The following is a 13,372-nucleotide window of genomic DNA, read 5'->3' as shown; positions in this document are numbered from 1 at the left end:
TCAAATCAATAAACAACAGTCTTTATCCTGTAGTTTGAATTACTCAAATAACATATTACCCTTGACTTAGTATTGGAGCAAACAGAGAGTTTGTGTGGATGCAGATCACAGCTATTTAGTACCTATACCCAAAGAAATTTTCCAGACATAGATACATTTATGGTATTGTGGAATACAGAGTGGTCGACCAAAAAAGTGATACTCGGAAACTGCAGCAAAACTAAAACCATTGAAGTTCATTATTATATACTTATGCCTATTTGGGACATCACAGTACACATAATGACACTACACGTGAAGTCCTTAGTGGCCACATGAAGTCACCATAAGATCATTTGGAAGTTGATATTGGTAGAACATTAATATTTGTAAATTCTGTAGTAGAAATTGCTGAAAATCTTTAAAGCACATTTAGCTGGTTTCCTAAATTATACATTCCAGTACACAAAGTACTTCAAGGAGATGTTGGAGCTTTCAACTATTAAATAATTCTTTATGTGCTAATTAGAAAATATTTAGTTTAATAACTTTTGCTTCAGTTGTTATGAAGACTGCACTTCATACTTTGATAGCAGTCACTCAGCATTAGAATGGCTTGCCATTGTCGAAGTTCATTCCTGAAAAAAGGACAATGTAGTAAGACTCAAGGGCACAGGACTAGAAAGAACTTACAGGATTATGGAATGTATTTCCACGAAAGAAAAAAAAAAAAAAAAGGCTTAGCTGTCACAATTTCAGGTGAAAATATAAAAGATGTTTTGAACTTCTGTGTGCTTCATTAGGAGAAGTATATTTACTTCAACTAAACCTTGAGCTGCAAAAAAATGACTGTAGAGGGTGAGAAACTCAAAATTCTTATGTGGGTGTTCAGGATTTGTAAGGCATTTACATTTAAGTCATGAAAAGCAGATACATAAAGGTTTAGGGCATAGAGTTAAAACCCTGTCTGTACCAAAATGTGTAACCAGCATTATCTGAAAGAAAATTGTATTTCTGTAGAAAGACTAGGGTCTCAGTGAATAATATCAGATATTGTTTCACGTTGAACCATCTGGGACAACAGACTTCAAAATGTCAGATATCAGAATAAAGCCAAATATAATGTACTTTCTATACTAAACGCTCTGTCAAGTTGCAATTACTGTCACCAAAGGGGTTAGCAGACAGTGAGGGTTGTAGCATTTAGACAGTTATTCTTTCATACAAGTGAACTGAAGGACACATGGTATCACACACAGTATCAGGAAAGTATTATTTTTGTCTGATTTTTACAGAATTTTGTGCTAATAAATTCTGAAGATTTTTTTTCTCACACATTGTGACAATAATTTCCTTTCTGTTCTGGCTCGTACACATATTTTAATAAAGTATAGCAGTTACATATTTATGTTTCAGTAGTAACTTAATTAATAAATTATTTTATGATTAAGATCACACATTTTAAATTTATTTTTGACTTCAAATAAAGTTTTTAGTAAGGGGAATGAGATTCTGTCATCAGACCATAAACCATCAAACAAATTCTGTTGGTCCTTCTGTTTGCAAATAAAATCTTAAAAACATAGGATTATTGAATCTAATCAGCAGTTTCTTAACTGTCTTGTTCATTTGGAGCATTTTAGCTTAGATAGTAGAGCTGATATTTTATTTTCAGTTGTACTAACAAACTCCTTAGATAAGCACTCAAGGAGAAAAAAGCAGTGATATGCGCTTACAAAAAGCAGAAGCTAGTACTTCAAGTTGCCAAGTTTAGGTGGAAATATTGGAGACATTACCAATAATGGAGAATCTTTGTAAAGCTAATCTTCTATTTGCTAACACCTGGCTTTAAAATAAAGAACAGACTGTCCTGTCACACCTATGGAAAGATAAAGTTTTGGGTTAAGAGTACTAAATTTCAAATGTGTGAACTTCTTTATACTCAATTGAGTTGTCTAAACATAAGGAACACCCTTGGACTTTAACTGCTCTTCCAAAAGGCTCTACCACCTAACCTCAGTAGTTCTACTCATCTATTGCTGAAAAGAGAGAATGTGCATAAAGTATATTCCCTCTTTCTCTTTCCTTTTCCTTCACAGGGATAAGAAAAGAAAAAAAAAACCCAAAACTTAACTAAAAGGCTGTTTAATATACTAGAATTACCATACTGGTTGAAGACAATAAAATGGCATAGTATGTGATAGCAACACGACATAGTAATTGGTACAGTCACAGTATAACAGTATATAATCTTTGTGTTTCATTCAGACCATTTGTATTCCACAGGGCAGTTATGGAAAATGCTATGTTTTAAATAAAATTTAAGTTTAATGTTGAAATCAATTTTTAATTAATGTTCTCAAGTAAACCAATGCTGTGGAAATAATTAATTAGAGCAGAGAATATCAATGAAGAGCTGTTGTCCATTTATCTGTGTTTTTTCAATTTTTGTGTTTACTTTTCTCAGCTGTAGGCCTTGCTGCCTGTCCAGAACCAGTAATTCCTAGCAATGGGATCAAATCAGGAGATAGATATATGGTGAATGATGTTTTGTCATTTCAGTGTGAGCCAGGATATACGTTACAGGTATTTCTTTCTTTCTTTTTTCTTTGAATTATACACTGTGGAGTAATTGCAACAAAATGGCAATAGACCCTCACAAAAACTGTTTTAATGAAGAGTCTGTAGTGTGTCCATACAGGTGATTTAAGTAGACCCTATGTAAGTACTCTCACATTATAAAGCTATGAATGTGAAGCGTGTCTGGCCATTAGTAAATCTGGCCTGGTAAATCTTGTCCTACATCTACATACCATCGAGTAGTAAAATCAAAATGGACAAGGAAATAACATGGTTAAAGTGTTTTCTCTAGAAAATTATTTTAGTACTATGCTTATTGAAACTGTACTGTGTTTTTCCATTTTTGGAAGTGGTTCCTCTAAGTGAAATTTTAACCACAGTGGTAGAAATTCATCGTGGGATTTCATATTCTGCTCAGAAATTCTGGAATTTAATTGCTAAAGCAAATTTTATTCATGCTAAATCTACTCCTAAAAATATTTCAAGGAATTAAATATTACAAATTAGTTCACAGATTGAGGATGTTCACTGTTCCCTCACTAGTGGTGTGACATGGAAGACGTTATTGAGCTCCTGTTTGTAAATGGTACAGCACTATGTAAATCTAAGACTGAAAGGTTTTTTCTTCCCTCATTAATTCCTCTAAGTGATTTGCGTATATTCCACTACTGATGCAATACAGTGAAAACATCTGAGTTCAGAATCTTTTGAGTGGTAATAGGTCCCGCTCAAGACAATGCAAAAGCATACCACTGTATCAGAGAAAACAAAGCATCACAGCTGTGCTCCAGAGAAGGATAAAGTCATGGCACCTTATCTGATGTTTGCCAAAACAGTTCTTTCTCAGCATATACAGACTTATTTTTTGGTTTCAGTATTCCTTACCATTCTCCTAAAATTCAGACAAGATGCAGACTGAATATCTTAGCTCTAGGCTCGCTGTGGGAACACTTGCACTTGAAAAGACTCTCTAGGCAATCAGCAACATACTTACCTTTTCGGTCACATATTACAGATACAGGGTCAAGTCTTTAACCTAATTCATGCTCTTTACATTTATAGCATGACTTGAAACAGCCTGTATCAGAAGCATCTCATATCCATTGCAAAAAAAAAAAAAGATTATGTTATACAAGTATCCTACTAGTTAGAAAAGATGCAAGACTTGTGCACGATAGGGCCTACTCTACCCATCCTGAGCACTCGCTGCTCAGTTAATGGTTTGAGGATTGTTCATATAAAAACTACTTAAGTTTTTCTCTTTCCATCAAAGGAAAATTTATTATTATTTTGAAAATACCCACTGGTATAAAACGTTTAACTTTTGGACTTTATTAACTTTATTTTCCCTATTTCATCTTTCCCTTACAGTATCCTTTGTAAGTAGCAGTAATATCAGTAAAAAAAAGAGAGATTTAATATAATATTTTCATTATATGGTCCCTTCAAAAGAACTTTCTGTCATTAAAGCTTGACTCTTAAATAGATTCTGACTTCTATCTAAAGGCTATTAATGAACCATTAACCTTTGTCTATTTCAAAGTAGCATTAAACTAAATATATGATAAAATGCCATATTCTACAGATACATCTATGTTACTATAGCCAAGGCAAAGTTATGGGAACTGAATTTTGATCTTCGGTGATATTAATTTGTTAGAACAGAGTGCTAGCATACTTTTGGCCTAGGCGAAATATTACAGTTCAGCAATTATCACAAGTTAGAGACTATTCCTGATAGGCAGTTTGCATCATGACACTTTGTTTTGGAGGTGAATTCAGAAGGAAAAAGCTGAGAGGGTAGATATACAAAAGAATGTGCATTTGTCCTCAAGGCTAGAAAACAAGCCCAGGCACTTCCACTACTATAGATGTAGCTTATATGTTCTTATAGCCCTATTTTGTATGCATTGAGATAAATTTATTATTAATCCCTAGACTCAGGACACTCTATTTCTATAATAAACTTGGTTACACAACAATAAATATGATCTTATTTTAAGAGTTGCTGGGTTAAATGAAAAGTATTATCTTTCTTGCTTCTTTGAGAAAGATTCCTATATTGAATATTTGTTGAAAACCTGTTTGGAATTCTATATGTATTTTTATCCAGTTCCACCCTATGGTGAAACGATCAGGATCTGATAGTGGTGCTGATAGGGCTGTCATATAGTTGCTGTTCATCTAATTGCTAATAGGTGCTTAGCACCTCTTTGCTGTGGTCCAGGCCACAGCTTCTGAGCCTTTAAGACTGAAATATATATAGATGAACATCTGATTGTTGAGTAAGTTTATAACAGTGATCTGACAGCAAAAAGTGAAAAACTTACCCTATACTAATTTCATCCTCTGGAGGTGGAATAGCATCTAATCTAATTTATTCCTTCTAAAAGCCAGCTATCTAATGTGGATCAGGTGTTTAGGCTCTCATTGTGACACTAGAGATAAACAGCCATACACCTCCAAGGGCTGATTCATACTAAGATTTTGTGTTAGGACAGGTACCTTATTCTGAAAGTATTGTCTTTCTTCACTGATTAGGATATAAAAAGGTTAAAATGGGTATCTAACTTTAAACTGTGTGAACACTCTTCTCTCCCTACTTTTTCAACTATGAAACATCTGAATTTTGCATATGAAAAAAGGTGATGATTCCATTTTTATTATATAGATTAGAAATAGATGAATGCTTAAGGTACAGCATCATTGAATTTTCTGTCAGTACTTAAAATAGTACCACTGAGATGGTGAGGTAACAGTAGAATAGCAATACTTTCGAAGTAGTTGGAACAAGTACAGGAAATGTTTTGAAGATACATGATGTTAACCCTGACTTGATGTTTTGGGTCTATTTTTACACAGAAAAAAATCGGAAATGGGAGTTCATAAATATAATATTGGTATAATCATGTATTTGTGAGAAAGAGATCTGCATATAAGAAACTGATCTGTGTTAATGCTAAACCTTAATACACTGTGTATATCACTATCACAAAACCACAAGACATCTTTTGTCTTTATATAGATCTTTTCTGTAGTCTTTGAATATGACTAACTGCACTTTTGGTTTTTTACTTACAGGGATTCTATAATGAAATACTTTCTTAAAACTTCAGAACATACTGTTCCTTAACTGTACTTCTTACCTCTGTTTCCATACATACACAAATTTGATTTTAGCTGTGGAATCTGACTTCCATAAAAACTCATTTCATGATCTTGTCTAAAGTGTAAAACAGAAGACCTTCAATATCCAAATTCAATATAAAAGAGTTTGAATCTTTTCAAGATATTAATGAGAATTTCTATGGTGTAAGAAAGTGCATATACATGTATGTATAGTCTGTTGCTCAGAGAGGGCAAGTAAAAATGGCTGCAAATTAAAAAGAAATAACAAAAATAAGGTTCTACAAGGCGCAGTATATTTGCTATTCAACAAGTATAGCTCAGCGTAACTTTACAGAATCTTTTTTAATTTTTTTTTTTCACTCTAGCTGTGAATTTACCCTCAGTCTTTAGAGAACATATTCACAGCTAGCAATAACAATCAGGTGTGGATTAGTTAATAATGGAGACTTACCAGAAAAGTCATAGAGCTCAAACTACTACCTGGAGATGCGTAAGAAAGGTAATTGCTAGCTGTAGGATTAAGTGTCTTCCCCCAGGAGAGGACTTTAAAAGACTGAAATCAGAGTGTGCTCTTGTTGGGAAGAGGCTTGAAGCCAGAGGAATAATTTCATTTTATTTTTCAAAAGATCTTTTATAGGCCGTTTTACTTTCTTTTTTCCTGGCTGTGGTAGTTAAATTATGGCTTCCTTCTGACTCACATCAGAGACATGCAATCATAGAAGACTAAGGAGAGAGGATAAAATAAAACAGAGAATACTGCGTTAAGTAAATTATTCAAAACCTCATCCATTTTGCAGGTAACTAAGATGACACAATAAGTACGTGCACAGTTTTCTTTTAAATAAAATAGTTCCTTTAAAAAAAAAAAAGTACTTTTTTGAATTGTTATCAATTTGTAGTATTTTTATAAGAAAAAAGGACTAGTTTAATTTTTCATAATCAAACTGTTTGGGGTTTTTTTCCCGAGCCATTTTTTGGAAATGCGTCAGTTTGTCTTTCAGAGGCTGATTGGTTAAATATATTTAACTAAATGGTTAATTAAAGTAGTTTTATTCCATACAATGCTATGTGAACTTTATTAATGATGATGCAGAAGCAATTTAATCAAATGGATTTTCCTTTACTGTAGTTTACTTATTCTTTCTTTTTTTTCTTATTTTTATGAGTATTTGATTGCTATGGACAAATAATGTTTAAATAAGTCTTCATATTATATTGATAAAATGTGCTACCTTACTAAGTATTAGACTCTTAATACACTTGACGAAAATAAAGAGATGTTAAATGACTTGCCCAAGTTTGTATATGCAAATGATTAAACAGGAACTAAACGTTGTTCTCAGTCCCATGTCTCAGTCTTTATATCAAACTCCTTTGCTCCTGTGGGTTTATTCAGCTTTCACATTCCAACAGCAGAATGCATAATCCAAGTTCCTCAGAGGACAGAAATGTCTTTTTTTTTTTTTTTTTTTTTTTTTTTTTTTTCTTCTGTGCTGCTTTTAAGTTTTCATCTTGAACTGCTACCAGTGCAAGCAAAGCTGCGAGCATTTTGCAGTCAGTCCTGGGCAGACACCCTGAAGTATAAGGAATTAGGCTTAGCAGATTACAGCCGTGTCATTTTTGACTTGCAGCTACCACATTGATTCTGCTTGTTTCTTGTGATCTTTCTTAAAAATAGGCAAAGTAAATTAAACATGACAGGTGAATAGAGAGGCGCTTGTAGTTTTGTGGCTATCTGCCAGGATGTTGCCTGTATTCAGTGGCTGATGTTGTGAGGCCGTGTGACAGTTCAAGGTCTGCTGGTTATTGTGGATTATTGTCTTGGCATGGTCCACATCCATACCTTCTGTAGCAAGCAGATGTGGAAGAAATTCTTCTCTGTGTCTGTGGTACTCGCTCACAGCAATGGTTGATTCACTCAGATTGCAGCCTGAAAATGAACTCATATGCTTAGAATGTGGATGAGAACCGTGGAATTGAAATAGGGAGTGAATCAATTTCACCATATGAATGCATGGAGTCAGCTGCTTCTGTCTTGTAACCAGACTTATATTTAGTCAAAAATGTGAAGAGTTTTTCAACTTCTTTCTTCAAAGGAAGACTGTTTTACAACATTTATCCAGTAGAAAAATAAGAACATAAAACCTGAAGTATTTGATCATAGTTTAACAAATAGATAACAGTAATTATAAGGCAATGAAAAGACACAGATAAGATGATCCAGGAGATCCTCTGTAGCTCTCCCTTCCTGGGAAGTCCCATAATGAGTATCTGTAATCTAATATTTTGCCCTTTCCAAACAGGGCCGTTCTCATATTTCTTGTATGCCAGGAACAGTTCGACGCTGGAACTATCCATCTCCTCTCTGCATTGGTATGGATACTTACTTGTTTTCAGTGTGTTCTGAAAATCAGTCAGAAGAAATTCCTGGCTTTGTCATGTCTGTTGTTCCTTTGCTTACTTCTGTTCATTCAAAAATTTTTGAGTTTCCATTTGTATCTACGAAATATGGAAAAATTACAGTAAATTTTTTCTTTATATGTAGTGTGTATGCTATTTTTAAAAATACTGTGAGAGTGTGTGAAGGAGGAAACACAGATATTTACTGTTGTTTAGCTTGTCCTGAATACGCTGCTTTAAATCAGGCTGAATCTTCAGAAGGGAGAGGAAGTTAACACATTCCTTTTGCAGCATGCTCAGCTCGGAGAACCTTCTCAAGAACAAGACAGGTCATGCAGGGAGCCTAGGAGACTTCTTAAAGAAGCAAGCAGTGTGTCTGCAGTGGAGAGCAGTTCTGAAGCCAAGCCTTCAGGGGTGGTGAAATGAAAAAAAGCTTTAGAGATCCAGAAAAGGCTGGCTCTTTTCATCTGAGAAAGCCATTAAACAGTGCTGAGTTAAAAAGCAAAGCTAGAAAGGATTTCCTGTTTAAGTACGCTAAGACCTTACTCAACAGATGAGTTTTCCCTGTGTAGGTAACAAACATGTTCTGTTGTGTTGTTCCTTGATTAAACAAAGTTTAAGAGAGTCAAGATTCTGATGTCTTTTGGCGTGCTTATTTCAAGAAAATGCAGGAATGGAGGGGAGAGAAGCACAGCTCCATCATAACATTCTGTCGCTTCAGCTTTGAAATACATTATTCAGTGAACGCTTTTAACTTTAATATTCAGTCAGCAAAAGCTGTTACTTTTAGGTTAATATCCAAGGACAATTTAAAAGCTTGGGATGATATCAAGCAATATTAATGTGAAATGTTTGTAAAGATTCCTTGTCAAGTTGGGCTTATATATTATTTTGTATTGTCAACTTCTACAAAAGCAGTCACTTCTAACTCATATGAAAGTAGTGCAGTTTAAATAAATTTTGTAAATGGAAAATTTATTCAGGAAGGTGTATTTTGGGGTTGCAGTAGGGAGGTTTTTTGCTAATCTTATATTTCACCTTCTATATTAAATATGGTTCCTATTTGCAAACGCTATACTCATTGATTATTTTTTTTTCCCTTTAATTCATGAAATTTTGCTATCCTGGAAACTAAAATACCCCCAAGAAAACAAACCCTTAAAACATGACTTCCCCCACCTCTAACCCTTAAAAGGCTGATTTTTCTAGAAGTGAAAACTAAAATATGTTATTTTCACTAAACAGTGTGTTTAACATTGCAAGGAAGTAGTGATATTTGAGAAACTGGAGACTGATATCTCAGCTTTTTACTGGAGTTCTTCCTATTTTGACTTAATTTCTTGTGTGGTCTAAGCAGTAGATTATTTCCATTTTTTTCAGTACAATTACCACAACACACAGGATCACAATTCTGTTACCAGATCACACATCACTGTAATACCTGGCATGAAGACATATGGGCTTTAAAGTAGTGATTCCTCAAATAATAAATATAAATCACAAGATCTTAATTTGATTTCTTGAAGTTGTTCTTCCTTCCTATTATTGTCATAGCAAAGCTGTGAACTCAGACACTTATTTACAAGTTGCTTCACATATTTAGTTCAGCTTTATGGCATCCTAAATGTTGCAAATGGCTTTTCAGTCTCCAAACATGTGAATTTGCTGAAGATAAGTGTACAGATATTAAGCAAAGAATAATTCTGTTGTGCAGCTAGTCTACCCTGTTTCTGAATTAAAGAAAGAACTATGGTGGATTTTGTTTTCTTGTTTATTTTAAATTCATGTGTGTTTTTAGCTATATTAACTAGAAGATCTGCAGCTGCATCATGGATCACTGTTACAATTCATTTTAATTCCAGATTTGTTCCTCTGATTATGAAGCCTATCTTAACATAGCACCACATGTTTTTAACCCTAATTGGCAAGCTGAGACAAGGAGTTACCCAGTCTGTATGTACAACTGCACATTTACAGTAAAATCACAGTGAACATATTGCGTTAAGTAAGCATTTTGCTCTAACTCAAATTACTTGTTTTCTCCTTATAGAATCATAGAATAGTTTGGGTTGAAAGGGACCTTTAAAGGTCATCTAGTCCAACTCCCCTGCAAGGAGCAGGGACATCTTCAGCTAGATCAGGTTGCTCAGAGCCCCATCCAACCTGGCTTTGAATGAGGAGTCTTTTGACTGTGATATATTTCACTGCTTGAGGGTCATGGGGAAAATCCATTTTTGAGTTAAGAAATAATATTATTAAAAGATACAGTTACTTTCTTTTTATTTTTAATAGCTAAATGTGGTGGAACACTGACAAACATGCGTGGTGTGATCCTGAGCCCAGGTTTTCCTGGAAATTACCCGAGTAACTTAGATTGTACATGGAAAATTTTATTGCCTATTGGATATGGTAAGTAAACTTATACTTGAAGAGCAATTATTTGTAATCATTAGATTTAAAAATATAGAAGAATATTCTAATTCTGATATGAAATAGATTTTATCCGGTGAATGTATTGTGAACTCCATATATAATTATGTGCTACCTTTTGATTTGAAAATTAATGGCCATTAAAAAGATATATATTTGTCAAAGCAGCTTGTTATTTATAAAACTCAACCTGCCTTGGAAACTGATTTCAGAGCAAATGAAATCTGCTGCATGAAGATATATCAGATGAAGTATATGATGTAACTTCTAAATTAATTAGTGATCTTTTGTTTAATGTCCTTTTATTGTCCTGAAGTGACTTTTTAATGGTATTTCTTATGTTCTATGAAAATAGACAAGCCTCATTTCTAGCCCTGTGAATTTGATTAAAAATGTTCTAAAACTATACTCCAAATTCCAAGTAACAGTTGCCAACTTAGACACTTTCTAGGTTTGCATTAAAACTATTTTTATACAGAAGACATTTTCACAAATAATAATTAAATTGAGAAGGTAATCATGGATAATAAGGGGTCTACAACTGCATGTATAAAAAACAATATTCTGTCATTATCAGAAATAAAAGAGGAGTAAGTTTTCTTGCTGTGAAACGTTATGCTCCATATTGTGAATTCAATGCTAGTGCTCAAATAAGAAAATTAATTTTAAAAGCTTATTATTAAATTCACTATACTCATCTTTGGAAGTGAATTTATTTTTCATGCTTTCCATATTCATTCATAGTAGGGATTTTTGTATTAAGATGTACTACTTACGTAGAGTGTGTTTTTATAAGTTAATTTATAGAAATACTATGCTACTATGTAGAATAGTGCCCTTATCAATGCGTACCAGGTAAAACTGATCCATCATAGTTATGGACAGCTTTAGTAGCCATAGGACAACCATAGACAGGAAATATTTGGCTAATTTTCACATTCTGCAGGTACATTTGCAGAAAATATAGATGATAAGCAACTGTTCTGGAGTGATGTCATCCTAATTAGGTTACTACAATACTACCTTTTAAAAATAGCCTTTCATATTTCTCAAAGCTACTCTTTTTCTTTAGGCTTTTCCATGTAGACAATATTTCATGAATTAGTTACACAAGAGTGTCTTGTATCCTGTAATTATCCCTCTTGCACCTCAGAAAGTCTCTGGTAGCGGTAATCCTATAAATAGAAAATATTATGGTTTTATTTGGCAAGAAATTTAACAAGTACAAGGTGTTCATACCATTGGTGTATCATTGCTTTCAACAGTACTAGAACAGGACATTTTTAACCATGAAGTTGCTGCAGGGATCTTTTTCCCAAAGTTTTTGTCAAACAATCCACAGATAATGTCTTTACACGAGGTTTAGAAATTTTGATTGAGGTGATGTTTCATGGACAACTTCCACTGCAAAACCTTGGATACTATTTTAATTACATGTATAAGCTTGTGTACTCTAAGAGCTGTTTATCTACATTCATTCTACTGTGTTAAAATAAATAAATGAAATAACTGAATTGCATAAAATATTTCCAAAATTGAATAATGCTTCAGAATTTTTTTGGAAGGCTTTTAATCTGTTACTGAATGAGTTAGAGATTAGCACCGTGCACAAAAACTGATCAAGAGGACACTCATGAACATGTAATGATTGATTTAAATTCCACAGAAATAATTAACTTCACAGTGACGTAATCTCTTATTAAGTATTCCTTTATTCTCATGCATTTATTCAAACTTTGTATATTAATGAGGCCCATGATATTACTGACTTGCTGCAAGCACACAAGTGTGCTTAAACAAAATCCAACAATAAAATAGTGAGAGTTAAAAGTATCCCAAAATATAGTGCTCTCTTCAATACATGAAAATATACTGTTCATGTAAGAGAAGACACTAGTAAAATCCAAACTTTTTAAATAGATGGAAGGTACATCTTTTTAAGTGAGTTGTGATTTTCCAATGATTTCAGGTAGCTGCTAATTGAACATTTGTAAAAGGATTAGCTCAGGTTGAAATTCTCGTTATTTAGAGTCTATTCAAATGAAAGAAGAAATCCTGTTGAGATTGAAGCAGTAAGTATTATAATCATAGTTTGACGAGATAATGATTTATTTTCTGTAGCTATCAGGTTTTTTTTCTGTATAATTTTATGTAAGAAATTATTTAGTGTAGAAAACTTGTTCTTTGACATATCAAATTGACAATTGTAAGTTAAGACTTGAGTAATATATACAGTGTGTCCTCTAATTTAAATTAGTATTTTTGAAAAACCTTTAGGAAAAGAATATGTTTATGTTTAAAATGTGGCTGGTTTAGGCAGTTTAAATTTTTTTTTTGTTACTAATGTATCTAATTTTTACTTTTAAAATACAAAACTCTTCTATACTGAATATTTACAATTAGTCTTATAAATTCCTTCTCAGTAGTTAAATAAGAATGATTCAAACTTGAAGGTACTCAATGACTCATCAGACTACTTCAGAATAGTTGGCTACTTTTATATAAAAACCTAAACACTGACGTTGGGTCTCTACTCATATGTCAAATTCAATTATCTGCTTGTCACTTTAGCAACATAAGTAAAATGGCTTAAATTAAAGTGGCTGCTCTATTCTTTAGAATTTCTATGCTGCTGACATCCCATCTCCAGTAGGAACCACTACATGCTGATACTGAAGTAAAGATGTTTCCAAGCGGCTTGGTGCTCATCTTAAATCCCGAGAGCATTGTAAAATTAATAACTTCACTCAAGTCAGACTAACCATATCAGACATGATACAAGAAATGACTGATACTGGGACTTCAGTATGTTCTGTATGTGCCTCTCTATTGATAGCATTGGAATAAGTTTTCT

The 13,372-nt window shown here is 33.3% G+C and overlaps 1 protein-coding gene across 1 annotated transcript in view; it reads left to right on the top strand.

Moving 5' to 3' along the window:
• The window catches only part of CSMD1 (CUB and Sushi multiple domains 1), a 1,203,024-nt gene that overhangs the window by 1,049,373 nt on the left and 140,279 nt on the right, over positions 1-13,372 (top strand). The window contains exons 38-40 of the mRNA XM_086744017.1: positions 2,447-2,565; positions 7,992-8,061; positions 10,381-10,497. Of these exons, the coding sequence (XP_086600143.1) occupies positions 2,447-2,565; positions 7,992-8,061; positions 10,381-10,497 (306 nt within the window). The remainder of the gene's footprint in view (positions 1-2,446; positions 2,566-7,991; positions 8,062-10,380; positions 10,498-13,372) is intronic.

Source organism: Chlamydotis macqueenii, chromosome 3 (assembly GCF_036417535.1).
Source record: "Chlamydotis macqueenii isolate bChlMac1 chromosome 3, bChlMac1.mat, whole genome shotgun sequence".
NCBI classification, from domain to species: domain Eukaryota; kingdom Metazoa; phylum Chordata; class Aves; order Otidiformes; family Otididae; genus Chlamydotis; species Chlamydotis macqueenii.
Note: the sequence above shows the minus strand (reverse complement) of the source record. Positions and strands in the feature narration are given on the sequence as shown.